Consider the following 24,436-nt stretch of genomic DNA (forward strand, 5'->3'; position numbering starts at 1 on the left):
TCACAACAAAACAGCAACTTCCTACATGCGCTTGCAAGTTGATAAGCAAAGTACTTGGGTTTTTGGCAGGCTGAAAGTTAAACAGTGCTGTCTGAATGACAAGGCAACCTGTGAATTTTTGTGTTACAGTTGCTGTAGTATAGAACAGCCTGGCAAGTACAGCATCTTCTGGACCTCTTGGGACACAGCACACAGCCAAAAAATTAATCTACTTTCACCAGGCTAATTTGAAAGTGGGGAAGATAGAGATGTGTTCTATATTTGTAGAGCAAACACAATACTGATGACACACAGTAGTGGGGCTAGCAGTGTGCTTAAAGTGCCCTAATTAATTGCTGTTGCTGCTATTTAATTTTATAGACTGTAGCCCTGATGTGATGCGCTATTCATAAAGGATTATAGAGTTAGATTGCCCATGAAATCACACAGTATAAATGAGAGTGCTCAAGATGCTGTAACAGATACCAGCCTGGGGAAAAGTAGCTACCTTCTTAACAAACAGACAAACCCCTGGTCTGCGTGAGTTATTTTAGAGTTGGGTCACTGAAAACCATCTTCATGAGTGGAAATGTTGGGCTGTCAGAGAAGCCAACCTGAGCTACCCTCTGCAGAGGCAGTGCACCTCCCATCCCTTACACATCCCCCACCACGTCCTGGTGATGGATGGCTGCCGAATACCTCACAAGAGACAGATGCTTATTTATTCAGTACTTAAAAATTGCTCCTGAAGCCAGTGATTGTTCAGCATAGAATCATTAAGGTTGGAAAAGACCTTTAAGGCTGTTTAGTCCAACCATCAAATCATTGCCATCATGTCCCTCAGCATCAGGGCCACGGAGTCACTCAGCATGGGGTATTGCCCTGTCTTGGTGTTACGTTTCACTCAAAGCAGGCTAGTTTCTCAGTGTTTCTTTCTTTTTATTTCAAGTGCTGTGTTTGCAATGCTTTCCTTGCTTCACTAAGAACTTCTATAATAGCGTGAAGCTGCTTCTAGGTTTTAAATAACCCTACCTCCAGATACTCATTTTGGATGACAAGTGTTGGGTGGGAGTGGATCTGTTACATAACACCGATTTCCTCTCCAAGAAGAGTAGTTGCTTTTGAATGTGCTCCTCAAACATCCTCCAGGTTTCCCTTCAGGTTTTCTTTCCCTGATTTTTCATTTCTGCAGGTATTTTGCAGGAACAGCCTAGGATGGGAGGGGCTCCCTGCCCACATAAGCAGCAGGATAGGGGAATGGCATTGCACTGAAGTGAAGGGTAATGGGTCTGTTTCTCTCATCTTGCAAAAGGCCATAAGCCCACCCTGCTCATATTTCTGTGCAAAAAAACCCAAAACAAACAAAACCGTTAATGGCCTTTCTCATTTAGAATTTTTGCTTATGGTGAACTATTTTAGAGGAAATTCTAGAGAAGCTAATCATTATTGACGAGAATTTAAATTAAGGGGAAACAAGACTTTATAACATGATTTTGGAATGCCGAGACACTGAAAAACTTGTATTGGAAGTGATATTACCAATACAGAAAGAAAACTGTTGTGTCATGGCTAAGCCTGTTTGAAAACTTTTCATCCCAGCTTTTCCCTGTAATGAAGTATTTTACAGCGTGGCATTCTTGCATGAAAAGCCTGTTTTCATTTAAAAGCAGAAATGATTAAAAAAAACTTTTCTTCAATATTGCATGCATAAGTTTGCTTCAGCTGTAATCTTTACAGTTTAGATTTTTTTACTGGCAAAAGAGCAGCTGGGTTTATGAAAGAAATAGGTAATTTATAATTCTCTTCTGCAAAGAAGTTCTTGTACTAAATTGAATCAGTAGTCATATTGATGCACATCAGAAGTAACAGCCTTGGGTGAGTGGAAGAGCCTATCAAATCTCCACAGAAGTATGTTGGCCAGTAGTAGCAATTCAATTTATTATAGACCTAATTGTTTCCAAATACTTTTTTATTATAATCTATTTATGTCAGTGTATTTCTATTATGATAATACACAGAAGCTAGTATTCTCAGTGGGATAAATAATGAATGAGTCTCTTTCCCTACTTCCTGTGTACTTTCCATTTCAACAATAGAATCCAAGCACTTGAAAGTTTTTGCATTTTGAGGGAATAGCTGACTAAAACTGTTCATATATTTTTTATATCATAACATTTACTGAGTGCTGGTTTCATGGAGGATGCCAGATGCATCTGTGTAATTAAATAGTAGTGAATGATTAAATGAAATAAATATATTTTAAAATGTTGATATTTGCATTTCATGGGTGGTATTTATACTTATAAACATCCGATTCTAATAGTATCTGAGCTTGTCTCACACTTTTTGTGGTCCTGTGGTATCTCTCTTGTACTTTAAATAAAACCTGAATGTTGTAATCATATTTGATAATCTCTGTTTAATATTGCTTAGGCATCATTCTGAAGCCAGAGAGATCTAAGGCCTTTTTTTCCCCTCTTTTTTTCTTTCTTACTGGTATGCTATTCCATTCCAAAAACTTCTTAGTATGGTGGTTAGAAACATTTCTACTATTTTCAGCCTCCATTTGTCCATGGCCAAGGTTTCCTCTCTTGTTCTCCTGTCAGTGCTCTTGCTGGGTTTAAATAGGTCTTCGTCTTTTCTTTAGCTTGCTCTGTTTGAACCTGATATAAGTTGAAGTATTAGTTGTTTCCCAACGTGTGGGTTTTGATAGGCTAAACGAGCCAAGTTCTGCTTACCTCTTAAAATGAGTTTCTTTCTGCATGTCATCCTGATAGCCACGGTTACACCTGCTCTGGTGTGAGTCAGTCTTTTATGAAAATAACTGAGCAAGTGCTAGATGAGGTCTCACAAGGTATAGTGTTTTTGATACTAGCTAGCTCTGCAGGACCTGCTTGGCACAATGCATTCTTTGTTACTCCAATAATTAATGACTTGCAGTCCCATGACTGCCAATATTTGCAAGTCTTCTTCTGCTAGGATTTTTTATTATTGTTAGTGTTTGCATGGAAGACATTTCACATTGTGTCTTCAAAATAAATCCATTCTTGGTGTGTCAAGGTATCCAGCCTGTCAATTCCCCACTTTGCATTAATGCTGTGGAGTGACACATAAGAAGTCAAGGTGATTGCAATCTCTGCCCTTGGGAAAATAAAATACATAGGTTACTCTGAAAGTAATGCTTTGCATTTATTTCCATAGAAAACAACAATTACAAAGAGCACAATAACAATAACACTGTTTCATAGAGAAAATTGGCAGCTACAAAACACTGTTTTTCAACATAGTCACCACCAGTAACTATTCATTTTCCCTAGCGATGGACAAGAACCTGCATGTGTGCTCACAAAAACCTGTACCAGCTGAGGTAATCCACTGTTTCCCAGCTGGTATGGTGGTATTGCTGGGAAAATTGTTGCTTGTGCAGTCCAACTCTCATTGTGCTCACATCCACTGTTTGGTCTCTATAAGTATTCAGAAAGCACTGATGAATGTCACTGGGTGCCATTTTTTCTCCATGGCACACTTGTGCTTTATCTTTTCTTTCTTGCTAGAAGCCATTTTGTCTGACTGTTGTTCTGCTGCCATCTGTCACACTGCAAGAAAACGTAAGGAAAAAGTAAGGTAGCAATAGCCATCCTGCACTGCCATACTACAAGCATCCACTTCTGATGTCCTGGGGTGACAACATAAAAACAGGAGGTATTACTTTCTGAGCAGCCCTCATATTTTCAGGATGAGACAGGGCCCCATGTAGCACTAGAGACAAGGCTGTCACCACCCACATTTGCTCAGATGTCTATTTATGTCCTTTAAATATTTTCACTCACAGTCTACTTGACAAGTTTACGTGCTGTATGATATAGTTTAGAACTGTTCTACTGCATCGTTAATGTCTGCTCAGCACACTGCTCACCATCATCTTAAAACCACAGTTGATCTGTGCTTTTTTTTTGTTAATTTTTTTTTTTTTAATCTTGCCAGTACATATGTAGGTGAAATATATCAACTGAAGGAAACCTGTAACACTTAGCAGGTCTTTGTGATATTTATGAGGAGTCTATAAAAAGCACATCCTTACTAAGAGGGGCTTCCAGTAATGTTGAGGAAGAAAAATGTTGTTTCATTAATACTGAGTTTGTGAAGTGAGGTCCATGAGCGAACTGCAATATAAAATATCCAACCTATAGTTTCTATCACTGGTAAGTGCAATGTAATTGGAATTACTTTGGTTTACAAAGAAGAAAAGTTAATTAACCTAAGCTTTTTGGTCATATACTAAAGCATTATCAGCATGATTGTTGTTTTGTGTCACTTAGTGGTTAGGGCCATTCCCAGAGAGGAAGATTATAATTTAAATGGCAAGATGGCATTGAGCCACCTGTGATATTAAGGAAGGTGATAAAAAAAGACAGGTGGTTGGATTTGGTTTTGAATAGAAGATGACAGGATCCTATATTTTCTGTTTTTTCTGTTGTGAATACTTCACTTTGTGCCTTAAGCATGCCTGATTCACCTGTTTCTCATTGTTTAGATGCAAGATGGCAGATTCTGGTATGGAAAACTGGCTTTGGTGTGAATAGAGTGTCTCGCTCCAATTTATAGGAGGGAGAGGAGGTTCTTTTATTATCGATATACCCGGCGTGAGATTAAGAAGCAACGGTTCAAATGTTGGTCCAACCAGTTTATTACAAATCTTAATCAGGGGAAATGGGGAAGGGGAGAACGGACACTATTATGAATTAGGGTAATAGGGGAAGGGAAGGAGGGCGATAGAAAAGATAGAAAAGAAGGAGCAAGGAGTCTTTATAGGAAGCAAGAGGGACATAGTCACCGCCATGGATCCAGCGTGGTTCATAGTTCGGTCTTTGATCTTCAGTAGCGGTGGGTCGTCAGGCAGAGTTGTCCTGTTGCCAACGACGACGAAACACAACGGTGATGATGGCCCCTTTTCAATGGTTTCAAAGTGGTGAAGTCAGCTATCTTTGGAGTGACAGCTCAAATCCAAAGTGGTCGAGTCAGCTCTCCTTTGAGTGGCAGCTTCTGGCTCTGGGATCTCAGCAAAAACTCCTTTGTTCCCATCTTCCGGGCCTTGCCAGCAGATAAGAGGGAGCAGGGGTGCCCATCTGCATCCTGTTTCTCACAGAACACGATGGTATCGTTCCCCAATTTTCCCACACCTAGCTGGAGCTGTTTTGTCACAGGCCAGATCTTCCGCCAGTAAACACTCCTGAGCATTCTCATCCGCTCTTCTACAGAGCAAGCAGCTCTGTGGGAAGGGGCTTTCAAATGTTCCCAAAGCGATATCCATTGTCACACGGTTAGCACCTATTAGTTGCCTCCTCAACAAATCATTCAGAGTCTTATCACAAGAAATACCTCAGGAAGCAAGCTTTGAGCCAAAAAAACAGAGAAGGATTCTCACATAGAGATACTACTTTTAAAAACCATGTAACAAATAAGTGGTGGTCATCACAGTGACAAAATCACCATTTTGAATTTCTGTTCTCCTTCTAAGTCAATTCTGGTACGTTTTCAAATATTTTGATCCGTACAGGTGGGGGCCATCTTCTGCAACTCTGTCTACTTCTGTGTGACCTCAACCAGATTGTTGTCTCTTTCCCAGTTTATAATCTCAAAATGTCAGCCTGTCTGCAGGGTGCAAGGGAGAAAGCCTCATGCAAAGTCTCACCAACACTTGGTTATTCAACTTTAACTCTTTCCTACACATTTGTCTTTAAAATGATAAAATGACAGATAGGGTTAAAAATTCTACTTCTACCAGGAGCAGATAGTTGTGAACATCCCTTCAATTCATATTGGCTGTATGACACTTACCCGGTAAACATAAGATCTATTTTAAAATATTCTGTAAGCTGTCATGGACATTACAAGCAGTTGCCATGCGTACCAGATGCCGTGCTTAGTGGGAGCAGTATTTCAGCACTGTTTGTACCCAGGAAGACTATAAAGCAATTTAATAGTAATCTCTGAAACATTGCTTTACCTAGAAGGTGATGATACGTTGGCTCAGGCTGCCCAGGAAAGCTGTGGATGCCCTATCCCTGGAGGAGCTCAAGGCCAGGTTGGATGGGGCCGTGAGCAGCCTGAGCTGGTGGGGGGAACCAACCCATAGTAGGGGATTGGAGCTCAGTGATTTTTCAATATCCCTTCCAACCCAAGCCATTCTATGACTTATTTCAACATTGGTGCTTTGGATTTTGAATGTTTATACTCTCTATGCATTTCCTTTAACCTCTTAAATCCAGGTACTGTATATGTCAGCACTGTACTTGACTCTAAAAGACTTTACTCTGTACTAGCATCTGCGCTGAAGTTAGCATTTTTGCAAAGATTAAACTATTAGTGTGCAAAATAGATGACTGATGTAAAAGCACTGTAAAAGCAGGGTTTTTCAACTACATGACTGTTCTGTGATCATAAGGCTGTGTACCGAAGTACTAAAACACTCCGCTAAGAACTGATGCTGATCAGCTTCATCTTGGAGAGAGCTCTTTCCTTTTTCAGCCTTCTGAGTCTGCCTTTTTTCTTCCTGCAGCTTGTGGATGTGACCTGGCTCAAGGAGGATTTTTTGTGAGACAGGGAGACTACATCTGTACTTTGGACTACCAGAGACTCTATGGCACACGGTGCTTCAGTTGTGATGAATTCATTGAGGGAGAAGTGGTCTCAGCACTGGGCAAAACCTATCACCCAGACTGTTTTGTGTGTGCTGTTTGCAGGTATGTGTTCTATGAAGTTGTATTTCATTTAAAAAACAGATTTTGAAAAAGTAATGCTAGGCATTCAAACTGATAGCACATAGATGAAAAATTGTTATACTTTCTATTATAACTGTTGCTTTCTAAAGAGCAGATTTTTAAAATCCAAATTCAGAATACCTTTTTATTTTTTAATTTTATTTCTGTTTAATGATATTTTATATGTGAAGTTCTCAAGGTAGTTGAGAAACTGCCTTTATCTCTCCAGTCAGATATTTTGCCCCAGATATTCATCCTGATTTCTCTGGTGTCTGTTATTTCATGTTTTGTTGGCTGAAGCTTACACAGGACTAAGATATCAGTGCTTGTGTCCCAGGCAATCCAAGCAGATACTGTATTAGTAGACTTAAACCAAAATATCACAGTTCCGCTTCCCAGAAATTACAGTAATCACTTAAAATAGGACAGAAATGCCGTGGTCTCACAAACATTGGTGTATGTGTTGGATTTCACCAAGAGTCTCCAGCAGGAGTGTAGGTGACAAGTGACACTGCACACAAGATGTCTCCTCCATGAGATGCCTGATGGAGGTCACTAAGATCATTTCCTAGTGTGATCCAAGGAGGGTGGCAATCTTTGCAGGCTCTGAAGTACAGACAGTTGATGTTCATTGGAATTATATCTTAATTTTCTTCTACAGAAATAGCGCAAACTTCAGGAAGAATTTATGTATGCTAAATTTTCAGGAAACTTCAGGAACAGGCTACCCAGAGATGTTCTGAATGCCCTCTTCGCTGAAAGAGTTCAAAGCTAGATTGGATAGAGTTCTCTGCAACCTGATCTCATGCTTAATCTAGCAGTCGGCAACCCTGCCCATGGCCGAGGGTTGGAAATAGATGGTCTTTGAGGTCCCTTCCAGTCCAAGCCATTCTATGATTCCATGAAATGAACTGTTGTGGCAGTAGTTTGAAGTGACTGCTTTAACAATTGGTTCTGTCAAATTTGAGCTTGCACCAACACATGAAAGCAACTCCAAACAGTAAGAGAAAGTATAGGTGGCAGTGCTATGAGTAACAGGGCATCAAGGCATCACGTTATAGATGCTGTATCTGCTGGTGCTGTATTCAGATACTTGGGCAGTCCAAAGTATCTCTATCTGTGTCGCCATATGGCAACCAAATCTACCCAGTTCATCAGATGGACGAGCTCAGATGTCCTCCTGTGCTGATACAGAAACAGAGCTTGCTTCAAATTCCAGAACACCATGTGTCATGGCAAGATGTCTGTGTAGCTTGAATCTACCAATTGCAGAAATAATTAATTAGTTGTATTAAGAGGAAGTCTCCTAGCCTGACAGGCTTCTGTTAGATTAAATTTTGTCTCTTCAGATTCTGCAAATACAAGTAGATTTTTCCTTTTGGATAAACAAACATGAAGAGTAAAGATAACAAACCTGAACATCTATGTATATTTAATAGGAAGTAGAATGGTTTAAGTGTCTAATTGTAACACTCATGAGTTAAAAGTGGATTGCACAGCCCGTCAGTGTAACAGCTTTTCTACAATTCTCATTAGTGCTGGTATCTTCCATGTAGTGAGGTGATACTTTGACTAAGAGGAAAATGAAACCCATTGATTCTACTTTCCTGCCAAATGTGGTGACATTCGTCACCACATCATTAAGGGCTAGTTCATGGGCCTAGCAATGTGCCTTTGCTGGAAAAGGCTACCCAGACAACCTGTGGATGCCCCATCCCCAGAAGTGTTGAAGGCTAGGTTGGACGGGGCCATGGGCAGCCTGCTCTAGCATCTGATTTAGTAGTTGGCAACCCTGCCCACAGCTGGGGGTTGGAACCAGATGATCTTTAAGGCCTCTTCCTACCCAAGCCATTCTGTGATGATTCTCTGCCTATACCGAGCAGCTTAATACTTCACATAGGCTTCAGTGATTTGCTGTTATAACTTCTTGCTGTATTTAGCCAGTCCTTCAGCTGATGGTTTAAAGTTTTGTGTTAAAATTTGTCTTGTTTCCCTGGGAAATCAGAATAACTTTTCATGTAATTAAATTACGTAAGTACCTAACAATCTATGTTAGATGAATTGTAGTATATAGACTTACTGGATAAGTCTATATGTAAGTATGTAAGTACTTACTGGAGCATGCTACTAATATCCCATGTAATGAAGATGTGCTGAATCTAGGTAACAATTTTAGAAACAAAGTTGCTGATAAAATAGCATTTCATATAAAGAAATAAATGCAGAGATATTCTCTAACCTTCATGTGTAACTGAGTAATTGGATTAAAAGCTATTCCACTAATAAATTTTCTAATCATTGCTATGTGTGACTTCATTAGAGAGACCCAGGTTTGCTTCCGTTTTTTTCCTTTGAAGGATACACAAATTCATGTTGTCTTCATCAGAGCCAGCTAACATCCAGCTGAGTTGCAGGATTCAATTAGTATCTCCTAAGGGGGTTGTAACACTGACTTGTGGCATAGATCAGCAGAAGAATCCCATCATCTGTGCATATTAAAAACACTGGACCATTTTCTCAACTTCTTTAAATCATCATTGCTTCAATTACCCTAGTCTTTGCAAGCCAAATGTAATTCATGTTCTTTATAGGAAAGAATGTCCTATCTAATCAACAGCAGCATTTGTTTTATTAAGTGATACGTCAGCAAAAATATGGTGAGTAGAGTACATGTGTTTTAAGCTGACACAGAAGTAGATGGGTTTTTCTTGCCTTAAAAAATGAATAAAAAACCAATGGAAACATGCCAGACAGAAGAAAAACCTTGAGCCATTTGGTGAGGGGTACAGTGCTGTAAAGCACTTTTCCTGGGCACTTTCCTTGGAAGAATGTGCCCAGTGTGCCATTTGTGTCCTTATTTCTTACAGATTGGCAGAAAGATTAAATAACAGACTAAATCCACGTCATCTAAGGCAGCTACATGATCATGCAAACTGCATCTGACGTTAGCCCTTAGAACTGGACTTCAACATAGGCTCTCTGTTAGAATTCTCACTTCTGAAACGGGGCTGTTTAGTTGCTGAAGGTACTTAGCACTCATGAAAAGGGATGCTCAGCCCACTGCAGTATTGTTAAGTACTTTAAATGGACACTTTTGTAACCAGTATTTCTGTAGCTGCTGAAGTAAACATTCCTGTGTCAAGTAGCAAACCAGTGATGTTAGGGGTTCCTTTTTTATTATTTTCACAGAAGAGGAGGTTTGAATTGAAACTAGCAGGAAATATGTCTGGATTCAGATCAGTGAGAAAACCTTAGAGGCATGCAGCAAGCTGGAGCGATGGGGAAAATGCCAGTCACATAGCTCCATTCACTTTTTGGAGCCACTGACAGTGCTACTTTTGAGTGCCACATGAACCAGTGTCATACAGAGCTGTATTCCCTCTTGTAGTGCTGCATTGATAAGCTGCTGCACTGTGTTGTGAAAAAGCTTTTGTGTCAGAACCCCAAATCTTCCCTAAGGCATCTGCTGGGACTCAAATGCTCTTGCTCTGTGCTGCCACAGTTCAGAAATTCATAGATGAGAAGCTGACTATTAAAAATGCACTGTATCCTAGTGTGCAATGTGATGGTCTCTACCTTGCGCTGACCAGTTGGCTTCTAAACAAATTCAGGTTTGAATTGCGTGTTTGCTCTGCTGGCATAGTTTAAGGGCTTTCTCCCAGAGCTGTTTGTAGTGAGTGTAACTGTTTGCAGCTGTTGGTTTTTGTGATTGTATTGCTTAAAACCATGAAAGAGTAGAAGAATAACATAGATTCAAAAATTTTCATTAACTGGAAGGACCTATGTCCTACAGAGGGCTACCTTTTCTCTGAATAATCCTGTTTGTAAAAGTGAAATAAAAAGAGAGAGATAATTAAGACTATTTGTATCAAGGGAGTGAGGTCTACTGAAATTGTTCACAGAATTCTTATATAGCACTCAGAGACTTATCTCACCAGAACAGCGTATGTAAAAGGCCAGAAAATTGAGTGTTTCAGAAAGCAATGGGAATTTATACCTGTGATGAAAAGAAATACCTCTAAAAATGGTATTTTCATGAGCAGCCTTAGTGTGTTAATACTTAATATAGAAATATTAAGATATCTGCTACATGTAGACATATGCTTATACTGTACATGGATACTATACTGGATTTCAGTCTTGCTGACATGTGCACATCATATCAGTCTGCATTTTGGTATTATGGGTTCAGATAATCAATAAAGTTGGGATGGGAGTTGTTTATTCACCCAGTTGGAGAAATGTATGTAATTGTTATCTGTGTAATTACTTTATTATATTCTTATAATTGGTCATACACAGGATGTTTTGGGTTTTTTTTTGTGACATGTACATGATGAAGAGGGAACAGTTTCACTCTTAGCTGGATAATAAATTAACATGTATGTTTCAAGCTAATAACCAAACAGCCTTGTGCTTTCTGTACAGAATTTGACCATCCAAATCCTGTGTTTTGTCTGAATTTAGAAAGTTTTCTCTTGGAACAGTCTGTTGGCAGAAGTTGAATGCATGCCAAGAGGTGAATAATGTGTAGAGAAGAGTGAGGCATTTTTGTGCTATTCTTCAAGGAGCTTGTGCCAAATCCAGATCTAAAACTTCTCACAAACAATTTATATTCCTGTTGTCTTCAAGAAGGTAAATAATCATAGCCAAGCAGTTAGATATAAAATTTTAGAACACTTGTTGGAAAATATATATATATATATATATACACATTTTTTTAGTCCTACATACACTGCTATTAGCAAGAAGAATTTGAGGACTATTGCGTAGGCATGGTTTAGAAGAGTTTCTAAGAAATTAAGATAATGCTGAAAGTGAAAAAAATCAGTTAATCCCAGACATTCTAAATATGCTAAGCCTTTTTAATTGCTCACTTTTTTATTGTTCATGAAATTTGAAAGAGTTTTGTTTCCACTTATGCAGCACTGGGTACTTCTTAAAGCATCTCTTGTAGCAGAGTTCTTCATTTGGGTGTTTATGCCAAAATTTTGAAATCCAATTGAATGTTCTTCTTGACATTTTGATCATGAAATAAAGGCATTTATCAATATTAAGGTGTTTCCTGGAGGACTCTTACTGTCCTGTTCTTACATGGACATGCTTTAAGGTTACACAAGTCCTTTTCCTTCAGCCCTCCTTATGCATCCTGTGGTTCTGCTTTGTGCCTAGGCCCTCCCGCCAGCCTCCCTCCAGTACACCAATATCTGTCTTATTCTGAGGAATCCACAACTGAATGCACAGTTCTAGATGCACCCTCCCAAATGAAGAGCTGAGGGAAAGATCACTTCCCTCGTCCCACTCAATGAGCAACCAAGGATGTCACTGACCTTCTTTGCTAGAAGGACAATTTACTGACTCAAGTTCCACTTACTGTCCCTTGTATCTTTCTCTGCAAAACAACTTTCTAGCTGATTGACCACCAACATGTAAAGATGCATGGGATTATTTTTCCTCAGGTACAGACTTAGCATTTACCTTTTCTGAACTTCATGAAGACAGTAAATAGCAAGTAATGCTCACTTTGTCTCATGAGGTTTAACATCCTTGATCAAATTCTGCCACACAGAGCAAACTTGAGGAATGTGAAAGTACCAGGTGAATCAGAGCAGAGTGTGATCCTGTAGATCCTCAGGTTGCAGTCTGACATTGTACTTGACCCAGCATAACTGCAGGCTGCTACTGAAATGGATAGCCCTGCTCTCCCCGCATTCCTGACCATATGCTTCTGTTAATTTTCTTCCATCAAATTCAGTTCATAGTTCTGCCACAAAGTCAGGTCAGCAACTTAAAGAACAGAAGGCCATGAGCTAGCTCTGGAAAAAAAAAAAAGAATATGTTTTTGGCCCAGAAAGCTTGAATGACTTGCCCTCAGCTGCAAAGGCTGAGACACAGTGCAGAGAAAGAAGAAACAAGGGCTAGGCCTTTCAGTGTCAGCGCAGTTGCCCTGAATTAGGCTGATGTTGGTTTATGTTTTACAGTATAATTTGTTGGTCACCTGCAGTCACTGCCAACTACAAGTACTGGAGGCAAATTCATTGGAAAATGAATCATAAGAGATGTACTAAACACCTTACAAGTCATTCCAAGAACTGCTTTAAAGATACTCTTAATTCTCATTTTAAAAATAGATTAGTGAACTGTGAAAATCACACTGAATGTTTTTAAGAGGATGAGTATCTAATTAAATCCCATACCTGGTGATATTCAGTGGCTGACTGTGAGATGTCATTATAAGAGGCAGATACACTGTTTTTAACATACAGTTCTATATATAGTCCTGCTCACAAGTTAAAGAGCTCAGAAACTGAAACCTCGTTAATTGTCTGTTATCACCTTCTGTTGAGCTTTCACTTGTACTGGCATCAAAAGCCTGGAGCAGAATAGCTTGTGAAAGGGAGAAGTCAGATGTTACAGAAATGCTGGTGATTAGTTACTAAACTTTCAGAAAACAAACCAGTTTAATGGGGTAGTGAAACCTTCCCACACTCTCCCCCTGAAGTGTATGAGTGCTGATCTGTTTTGTGGGCGTCATCTGCCAGCTATGTTTTTGTGCAATAAGACATCAGTTATTCTATTCTCCTCCAGTTTTAACTGCATCTTCTGATTGTCTAATTGCCTAACATAGATGAACCCATTCAAAGTGATCAGTACCTACTTATACTTTATGTTTGCTACATCTGTTTTAGATTGGCTTCTATGTGCAGATGCTCAGCTGGATTTTTGTCCATTAGATCAGGTATAAAATAAATCAACTTGCTGTCTGACTGCTACACCTAATAAAAGTTACAAGAATGCTCAGTAGTAGTAATGCTTCTTGAAATCCGTAAATCACTTATGGCTTCTAGTGCATCACTGCTTCTAGGATTAATGGTGCAAAGCTTTCAATTTTACTCAAATCTCACACAGTAGTCCAGGTGGCTCATTCATTGATTCCCAGCTTTGTTGCCATTGAAGACTATGGAAAACCATAGCAAATGGTAACATCTTGTTCAGGGAATGCAAAGATGTATAAGTATGAAAGATAATGGGGGGTGGTTGTGTGAAAGTGTAGTTGTGTTATTGCATCCGTGGAGCAGGTTATCTTTTTTGTGGAGGCTTAATTTTGAGTAGATTACCAGCAGTCTTATTAAACCTGTATCTGTAAGCTAAAAGGAGATATCTAAAAACATGTAGGAGATTGATTATTTCTTGTCTCAGTTCTGGAACAGCTGAAATTCCTTAGCTTGTGCTTGTTGAAGTGACTGAATAGGGCTTGGTTATAGAAGTGATTTTTGTAATAATTAATTGAAGTGAATACATGATTAAATGATGTCTTTCACACTGGAAGGAGAAAACTGGGAGAGAATTTGAGTTACATCACTCTGCTACTGAGACAGTTTTTAATAATTAGTCCTTAATTTTTATCATCTGTATAAACATGAAAAAAATTACTGTATGTGATTGTACAACCAATGAATATATAGATGTTACAGTTATGAGGTGTACCAGAGAGCTTAGCTATATAGTTATTACACCAAAGCAGAAAAGATAGGATGCTTATCTGTATCCTGGGCTAACTTACAAAACTCCAGCAGAGCAGATCTCCAGAAGAGATCCTTCCCCACTGGTAGTCAGCTCTTAAATAGGTCTAGGAGACGTGCAGCCAGGCTCCACCCCTTCCGGCAACACAGGTGAATTGCCTTTACCTGTGCTCCTGTGGTTGACCCATTGCTTGCCTCAGGTGATCAATCAGAGGTTCAGGCTGTGATTCAGCAGTTCCCATACAGTGATACACTTGAATAAACTTCTGGCTTGGACCACACGACCTCCAGAGATCCTTTCCAACCTCAACTGCTTAGTGATGTTCATAAAACCCTTTTATTATTAGAAGACTCCATGATTTTAAATAGTATAAAATCCATTGTGGGTAATAGTTACAACCTAAAAAGAATATTTCATACTAGCTTTCTGTTGCTGGATTGATGCAAGATAGATTACTGCTGACCAGAACAGTTTGGTTCCATCACATTCTACCCATTATAACTAGAGACAGTGCTGTCTTCTAATCAGGTTATGAAGTAAAATTCATCATAGAAAGTCTTCTGTTGAACAGGTGGAACTTTGGGACGCCTGTGTCTGTGCTAACATGGCTCTAGGACTCTTTGTACCAGAATCATGCCCCATCCCTGGAGGCATTCAATCCAGGCTCGGTGTGGCTCTGGGCAGCCTGGTCTGGTGATTGGCAACCCTGCACATAGCAGGAGGGTTGAAACTAGATGATGTTTGAAGTCTTTTTCAAGCCAGGCCATTCTATGATCTGTTTCCTTGTATGATCCTTACTTAGGTAATTAAGAAGTAAGAAATTGTTTGAAGTAGTAAGTCATTAGTGAAGGGAAAAAAATAAATGAAAAGCAAAGGTATAGTGATAATTAAGCTGCATGTGTCCTCATAATTTTTAAAGTATTACACATGATCCAGAACAGATGACGTTGCTGAAAACTTATCTAGATGGTTTAAGGTGGATTTTAGCAACAATATTAAAAAAACAAAGGATAACATTTCTTTTGTTCTCTTCATAAGTAATTGAATAACGTTTATGCTTACCAAGCAGTATCTGTGCAGCTTTTGTAGCAAAGATATTATCTCATTTAGTATAAATTTGATAGCATTTGTGGGGGAATGTCATACAGAGTTCTAATGAAATGTTAATGAATTAATCTGATCAGATATACTTCATAAGGAGGCAGAAGGCTTGTAATATGTTTATGCCCCACTGAAGCCATACTTTGATATCATGTTAGTGATTTAGTTGAGCTTTTGGGTGGAGTGAAATGTGGTTATAAATCCTCACCATCCTTTGCTGAATTATAAACGGATTTGTCCATCTGGTGCTCTTAGAAATTGAAAAACCTTTGCAGTTTCCATGCCTGAACAACAAAGACCATGGCAGAAAGTTCGTTATTTTAAGGGCATGGATTAAAGGATAGGATTGCTTTACCATGAGAATGGTAAGATGCTGGAACAGGTTGCCCAGAGAGGTTGTGGATGCCCCATCCCTGGAGGTGTTCAAGGCCAGGTTGGAGGGAGCCATGGGCAGCCTGGTCTAGTATTAAATGGGGAGGTTGGTGGCCCTGCCTGTGGCAGGGGCATTGGATTCATGATCCTTGAGGTCCCTTCCAACCCAGGCCAAAAAGAAAAAAAGATTTAATTAAGTCTAAGTAGAGCTGTTGTTAGAATAAAACAAATAAGTGACATATACTCTTGGTTTTTTATGAGGAATATATTTTCTCTATTGAGAGCCCACTGATATTTGCTTTCTGAGTAAGTAGGTTAAGAGAATGGCTTTGGTATGATCAATGTTGGGAGGACAAATGCTGTCTTTTTTAAGGTATAAAAATCATCACTCTCTTGCAGGATTTTAACAACTTAATAGCAGCTCCCTGTAATTCCAATTTAATTTTCGTTCTGTAACTCATCCTGTTAGTGATCAACCATTACTGTGGATTCATTTCTTACATACACAAGACCTTGGACTGGAGTGCTCAGTGTGTGTCTTTAGGTTCTGTTTGTAAGTAGCTGCAACATCTGCATTTGCAATTGTCTTGATACGTTTCTTCAGTACTTTAGCCTCCAATGGCTGAAATATTGTAAATGAGAACTGGTCAAAGGGGGAAAAAGCAATCAGTATAATAATGAGTTTCATTATGGAATTGCATTTCACTTCAATAAGGGCATTTGAATGTAACTTGTACGCTTTTTTTTTTTTCTTCTGTTGCAGGCTGCCTTTCCCTGCAGGTGACCGGGTAACTTTTAATGGCAAAGAGTGCATCTGCCAGAAGTGTTCCCTGCCCCCTTCCAGCAGCACTGGCTCTTTCCCTGTACAGAACTTGCGAAGTAAGTGGGAGTTGTGCTGTGCTCTGTTGTTACTTTCTAGCTTGCACGTGTTTAAAGAACCAGTTTTACACTGACACTTGTAACTGCTATGCTGCACAGAAGCTGTCAACCACTATAGTATATGATGTAAAGAAATATACAACAGTTTTCTAGGAAAGGCTAATACTTAAATGAAACACAAACGGTGCCATTATAGAATTAATAATACACAGAACCTCTCAAAACACTTGATTATAATGGAAGTAAATTGAAATGTTTGGAGCAGGGCATAATATAAATTATAATACATTTAAGGGTTTAATCCAACTGCAGCTGAAATAAAATCCAAGTTGAAATTTCATCACATTATTTGGATCAGTCATGGAAAACAGACATCAGTGATGTAATTTAATGTCTGAGTACTACAACAGGGAGTGTATACAATGTGCCACAGAAAGATTTGTATTGACCTCCATACTACTGTGTACTATCAGAAGATACAAATGCTACAGAGAAGAAGCATTTTCATACCACATTTTTTTTAGCAAAACTGAGCGTAGTGTGGCACTGCAGCACTGAACACTGAACTTTCTTCCTGTGTTCATTTGTCCATGAGAAGCTGCCATACTTTAACATTCAAACACAGCCTAAAGAGTAATTAAGCAGCAAAAGTAATCTAATCAAGTGATGAATGCAGAAATGTTTTTAACGGCCATCACCTCAAGCTGAATTTGCATGACTGAGGAAAGAACCTAGACTGCTTATTTTCTTTATAAGAATTTACCTCACTTAAGACAGTAATTACTTTTTTTTTCTTTTTTCTTCCAGATCTTTCTTTTAACAGTAGTTTTCACCATCTCTCTTCTGCTCTTTGTCAGCAAATGCTGCTTTGTGAATGCAGTGCAAGACACTACACTGATTCCTCTATTTCTAACGCTATTCTCTTTAGCAGAGACAATGGTTGTCTCTTTTTGGTGCTTTCTCTTGTTACTTATTTGAGATGGATTAGATACATGACTGAGGATGATCCATCTTGCCTGGCTGCATTTGTGGACCGTACTTTAATAGCCTGTTATCTGTTTGTCTCCTTTTCTTATGGGAAAACTGACTTTGAGTTTAATGGAAATTATTTCCCTAGTTAAGTACTGACAGGGCAAGTTTATTTGATTATCTGTAATAAAGAATCCTTTAATATACTTTGTCTACACTCACATGCTACAGAGACTGCTTGTGTTGTATTTCCTCAGTTCAGTTCTCCCAGATCCCTGCACCATGCCTTCCCAGCTACAGCAGCTCTTTATTTGCAGATCCATAGCAAAAGGAATGAACCTTGGAAGTGGTGTAATCCCTACTTAGGATAGGGAACTCTCTTTGGTAGTGCGTTACTCTGCAAGGAATGCTTTCAATTTTATTATGTTGGCCCATGGTGTCAGAGGCAGATGTTGATGGGATGTAAGTAGAGGTTGAATCTTCCCATTAGTATTCCATTATGTTTTGTTGCTGTGTGACAGTTGACAGCCGAGGGGCAGTCTGACAAGATGGTGTCTGACATGGGTGTGCATGGTGCAAAGATGTGTCACTGAATTTCTCCGTTCGGAACAAATGGCACCCATTGACACACATCAATGCTTACTGAATGTTTTTGGAGATTAAATACTGGATGAGGCAGCAGGTGGTGTGTTTCAGTGGTGGTGATAGTGACAATGGATCATCTCCTCTGCTTTTGCTGCAAGCAGCATGCAGGCTCTTGTTCATCGCGATTGAAAATGCACAGCTAATGGTGGTGACTGTGTTGAAAAAGAGTGTTTTGTAGCTGAGCCTTTTCTCTATCAAATAGTGTTACTGTGCCCTTTGAAGCTGTTGTAGTTTCCATGGAAATAAGTGGGTGGCGTTACTTTTGGAGTAACCTACTTATTTCTATGGAAGACTGGTAGTGCACGAAAACATCTCTACCAAACTAAGTCGACAACCAAGTAATATGCTGACCCACTGTTATGCTGGTTTTATACTTGTCTTAGAACTGCCTGATAGGTACTATGTAAACTATTCATCAGCCTATCTCTGAATCTTGAGCTCAAGAATGCTTTCATTAGAGTTCTTGGGACCCACTGAACTCCCAGCAAGACAACCCTCTCTGACCAGTCCTTCTATTTTCCTCTGGTTTTCACTTCTTTCGTGCATTACATTTGGAATAAATTAAGAATGTCAAATACTTGTTTTTTGCCTGATCTCTTGAATTTTTTATTATTATATAAATAACAACCTACTTGTTTGTTTAGTTTATAAAATGCTAGATGTGAAAGCACCTTGTGGCAGTGATAATGTTGAAAGAGTTCTCTGGGGAGAATATCAGTGTGTAGCAGTAAATTGATGTGTACTGCAGAGTTATTGGATGAAATTAGGTGAGTCACCAAAGGATGCTACATCCAAGACAGGAAAACAAGGACATCACTCGAACAGGGACTGTTGGCATAGAAACCACAATATTTGTTTTTACTTACCTGGAATTTAACAAAGAAAGCGACAGTTAGCAATAAAACAATAGCCCACAAAATGCTGCATTTTTGCCCATCCAGGCTTCAGCAAGATGGAAGCTGAATGACTTCTGGTCACATGGTGTTGTATTAAGTTGGCAAAATAAACATTCAACCATTAAGATTAAATTAGATTATCAGATAAACTCCTAGTGCATAGGAGATCACAACTTTCTGATTGCAGTTAAAGAATGCATACTGGAGCATTTATTGTCTTATGGGACTAAATGCAGGCACATACCCAAATGTTCCCTTTTATTAGCAAAACTCCAATGTTCTGATCTGTGCTGCATATGCTTTTGTGCTGATCTGTTTCCACGTATTGGTTCTGTACAGAGGGATAATAAAGAGACATACTATTTCTCCCTTAATCCATTCCAAATCCACTAAAAGAAAATAAGATCTGTGCTTTATAGTTGTGTGCTCAGAAATTAAATTGCGCTAACAGAGTGTCCCATTAGGATCACATCATCATCTAAATAAAAGCTTAAGTCAGAAAGTTTTTAAGAGGACTGTTTAAGTCCTCTAATGAGATCCTACGTTTGGAGTTCTTTCATAATAACTAGATAAATCTTTTTTAATGATTTTTGCATATTTTCTCTTCCATGCAAGATGGTTTTTTTTCTTCTCTGGAATCACTAAACAAAGCTTTAATGTGTCTTTGGGTTTGTCTTTTCCCAAGCAAATTGTTGGTATACATGAAGAACTCCTCCAAAAGAAAAAAAAAAGAAAGGTTTTAGATAACATCAAACAGAAGATTAGATTGATTATTGATTGTATTGATTCTAAAATGAGTTTAGCACTGATATTTTCCATGTATTGTGAATCTGAATGTTCTAACATTTTGTGAGAGAGCTGCGCACAGATGGGAAACTGAAGAGAGTGAAGAGGGAATGTGATCTGGACTGTGTAGGATATTTGAGGATTCATGTAGAGCATAGAGCTTCAAATTCCATGTCCATGTGGATTCCTCTACACAGGGTCATGAATGCATAGTGCCTGAGAGTGGTTTTATATTTTACTAGTGTAGTCAAAAGTATCCAGATTATGTATGATTTTCTATAAATAATGAATATGTAGCCAGCCATCATTTTTACATGTTGCGCATTCAATGTCACATCTTGTAGTGCCTCTCATGTTTTTATGTAGCTTTCCTGGTAACAGAAGTTCAACTCAGAATTTAAGCTGAGTTTTTTTCCCCAGTTGCGGAAAAATTTTGAATTATGAGTTAAACTGTCAGACTCGGAAGCAAACTCAGAAAGCAGAAAGTATTAATAGTTGATTTTAGTCTTGTCTTTAATCTGATTGGGCTGATTTGCAATACTTTAGAACTTAATGAGCAAAACTTCACATTTTTTAGAAAGAATTTAAAATATAACTTAATTCATATAACTAGAAATGTAAGTTATTAGGTTTTGCTTCCTTGTTGGATTATTCATGCCATGTGGGACATTAGAGCAGCACTGCTTGTCATCCGTTGTTGAGCAGTCAGCAGCAAGCTTTAGAGCCGGTGCAAGCTGTTACTAAGACACAAATTGATTCTTGTACTGCAGTAACTTGTATCATTACTTGAGAATTTAAAGCACATGATGCACTCACTGGATTTTTCTCTCTTGCAGATTGTGGAGGCTGTGGTTCAGAAATAAAAAATGGGCAGTCATTGGTTGCCTTGGACAAACACTGGCATTTGGGCTGTTTTAAGTGCAATACATGTGGCAAGCTACTGAACGCAGAGTACATCAGCAAGTAAGTTGAGTGGAGAAGATCAGAAGGTTTTATTTAGCATATTTCTGATACCAAATGAGTAATTCAGTGTTGTATATTCTTTAGTTTGTCTTCATAGATGTTATAAGTTATGGTATATGTTATAAATAAAAAACTACCAGGCATTACTCAATTTGTATTAAAATGAATTAAAAAAGAAAAACAAATGAATAAAATAGAATTTGTCAATTTACCTTGAGTTACTAGAGCAGCTGTGCTAAAGGAAGCCATTGAGTGAAGTATGCTTCAAAGCTCTGCAGATGTGTTCTTTGTGTTAGTTGTGTACAGCTATCTGTGATGCTGTAATGTGAACAAGCAGATATTATCCTTTCCATGTGTTTTACACAAACAAAAAGAATCTTAAAGTGTTCATTTAAGAGTTGTATACTGGGGCTTTGTGCTGCTTGACACTTGTGCTATCAGATTTGGATTGAGTTTGATGACAGCAATAAGAGTTAGCACAAAGCACACACGGAGACCAAGTCCGTGTCAGCACTCATATCAGTCTGATGAGATACAGAGTTTTCACTGGCCAAAGCCACTGGGATTAATTTCTGCATTAGAGAATTATGTTGATATGACAAAATTTTCCTAAACAGCTAACTCAACCACCAGTGCCCAGAGATTCAGAGATGATGGGGCTTTACAGCCAACGTCTCGCTGACTTTTAACAGTACCTTGGATTTGGATTGATGCAAGTTAATTTCACAGCATGCACTGGAGACTGAGAAAACAGTATTTAATAAAAGGGTGTTCCCAAGTATGATTTCACATTGTCTCAAATCCCATTCTCCTCTCTTGAATAAGCTAAATCCCAAACAAACAAAATTGAAGAGAAGAAACATCCATTTTTTAATCAATTCAATTGATTTTTGTGATAACTCATAGGTTTGTCTCTAGCATTCAAATTTGTCTACTATAAAGTTAATGCTTACTTTTCCACAAGTAAAGCCCCCAAAAGACTGAGCGTTTGCCATCCGATCGTGGATTCTTCTAGCATATTATGAACTAATGCACTAAATGTATTTAACTATACTTCATTTACATTTTACAATGTTAGAACAATTTCCAGTTCTTCTAGAGAAATTTCATTCACCCGTTTAATGATCTAAATGTAAAATTGTGTAAAATTGTGATCCAAGTGTTAAATTAACAGACTGGTTCATTTTAAGTTGTCTAAGTTTCCTGATTTTAACTTTTTAGAAAAAGAAGCACTAGGACTTTGATTCTTATCCTTCATATTTTTCAATTGTAACTGTTAACGTATTTTAGTTGTATAATCTCCCAGAAAACCTGTAAGCCAATGTAAATCAATCTCTGTGTTGTCTGTCCTTGTTCTGTAGGGATGGCATTCCATATTGCGAAACGGACTATCATGCAAAGTTTGGTATCAGATGTGACAATTGTGAAAAATATATTACGGGAAGAGTGCTTGAGGTAAGGAGAATCTATCACTCAAATCATAACATATGCAAAAAGAATTTCTCTCTTTGCTAGGTATTTCTATGCTCACAAATGACTGTCAACACGAGTTTAATTATGAAGTCATATGGATGACTTTTACAATTGTTTTCTGTTTCTTCTTTTAATAATTTTATATTTAAGTTCTTAAATGGATAAATATAGTACTGGAGAAAAATCAAGTAGAAGTGGGAAGTGAATACATTATCAGATGCATGAAAAAGTAAAATGAATAACTTGAGGTTTATTTTTGTACCAAAAATAAGCTATATTATTCTGTTGCTTTTATTGGGTTTTTAGATTTGTTTTTCAGAGTTTGTTGTTCTAAAACTTAAAGATGTTATTTAGCGTAGGTGCTTTTTTCAAAACCAGATTTTCACATAACTGATTGAGAGTCAGAAATAAATACAGTTCTTTGATCTAAATAGAATTTGAGTCTGTCTGCAGTGATCCAACTGAGCCCTAGCAGAGTTGGAATTAGGAAGAGGTTCCTCAGATCCCTGTTTGTTCCACTCAATTTCACAGTTTAGAGAAAGTGGTCACAACAGGCATCCTCCAGAGCTGCTAGAAGTCGTGCACGGAATAATTATCTAAATGGTGGACAGTAGTAGCTATGGAGGGGATCAAGAGGTAAAGCCGAAGGGAACAATGAGTCCGTCTTTGTTGGCATCATGAGGTGTTTTGGTTAATGCATGGAAAGCATTTTCCAATTGTTTCTATGAAATGTTTTATAAAACCTCAGGAAATAAACTCCTAATAACATATGTACAAAAAATACTCTCTTTACTTGATAAAATTTTTACCCACAGTTTGGTTCCTTATTTTTGTTACAGTCTTAGCAAAATAAACTTGAGACAAGTTCATTCTTTAAAGATTTTGTAGGAATTTGACCATCCCTGATTATGTAGGTCATTGTAGTTCTAGGTAAAGTTTTGGTTGGAGAATATTTGGCTTCTTGTATTCTCTCCCCTATCCCCGCTCATTTGCAGCGTTCCTCTGTTGAAAAAAATGGCAGCATTGATATTCTTATTATTTTGGTACTCACGAAGGCTGGGAGCAATGTTGATTGAAACCTGTGCTATTTAAATGTGGCCAAAAGTACTGATGCAGATCCTGTAAGCTTTTTGAAAACAGAGGGGAGATAAGTAGAAGAGAGGACTTTTGCAACCTGTACACAGCAGTATCAGATAGTGTCACTTCTGTACAGGAAAGCCAAGATGAAGTTAGCTTGAAGCAGGCAATGGATTACAACAGGTACATTAGTAGTCAGTGTCTGAATCTCTCTCAGGGATCACTTAAAATGGTCACTGAGTTGTAGTGTCAGAAGTGAAGAGTAGCTGAGTAAGGAGGTAGTGCACACATTGTATCATGAGGAAGAGAGACTAAAACTCACGCCTTAAGCAAACCAATTTGAAGGAACACAGAGACCACATCCATTGCTAATGCAGCTAAGTCATTTGTTGCTTACTTACAGGAGACAGATTTATTCCAGTGTTTAAAGTTGGGGCTGATCTTTTCTGTCTGTACAGTATTACATTCTGTGTTTGTCTCTGGTCAGGTTGCTGGGACACTTGTACATCTCCTGGTCAGGAGGACAAAAACAAAAAGTAGCTGTGGCTGCTTGTCATTGTATACATTTTCTGTTAGAATTGTTTGGAATCCTGAAGTATTTTTCAGTACTTCAGCATTTATTTCTGTGGCCTTAAATATAATCTGGAGAGACATAGAAATAATACATAGAAATAATAAGGTGAATTGCTGATAAAAAGGGGAAAAAGATTTGTCAGTGATACTTCTTAGCCAGAGGAACAGTTCCCCAAGGGAGCTGCTGGAAGCTATCACTTAGATCATGTTAAAACTAGATTGGACAAGGCACTGGAAAATCTACGTTAGGGAACAATCCTGCAATGACAAAGGGCGGGACTATATGACCTAATAGGATTTTTTCCATCTCTGATTTCTGTGATAATGTCAGGAGGACAGCTGCTTCCACAATTGTTCTGTGCCAAGATTTTAAAATGCTGTCTCCCTTTCCAACACTAGTTCATTTAAAGTGTTTATTCAGCAGAGGAGGAAGGGAGA

General features: G+C 38.4%; 1 protein-coding gene across 7 annotated transcripts in view; it reads left to right on the forward strand.

Annotated features, from left to right (window-relative positions):
* Window positions 1–24,436, forward strand: part of ABLIM2 (actin binding LIM protein family member 2) — a 139,459-nt gene that overhangs the window by 46,481 nt on the left and 68,542 nt on the right. For all 7 annotated transcript variants that reach the window (XM_042811924.1, XM_042811918.1, XM_042811921.1 and 4 more), the window contains exons 3-6: window positions 6,539–6,722; window positions 16,501–16,616; window positions 20,749–20,875; window positions 22,237–22,330. In XM_042811924.1, the coding sequence (XP_042667858.1) occupies window positions 6,539–6,722; window positions 16,501–16,616; window positions 20,749–20,875; window positions 22,237–22,330 (521 nt within the window). The remainder of the gene's footprint in view (window positions 1–6,538; window positions 6,723–16,500; window positions 16,617–20,748; window positions 20,876–22,236; window positions 22,331–24,436) is intronic.

Source organism: Centrocercus urophasianus, unplaced genomic scaffold (genome assembly GCF_019232065.1).
Source record: "Centrocercus urophasianus isolate 14NV4802_14NV808 unplaced genomic scaffold, USGS_Curo_1.0 seq_13, whole genome shotgun sequence".
NCBI lineage: Eukaryota > Metazoa > Chordata > Aves > Galliformes > Phasianidae > Centrocercus > Centrocercus urophasianus.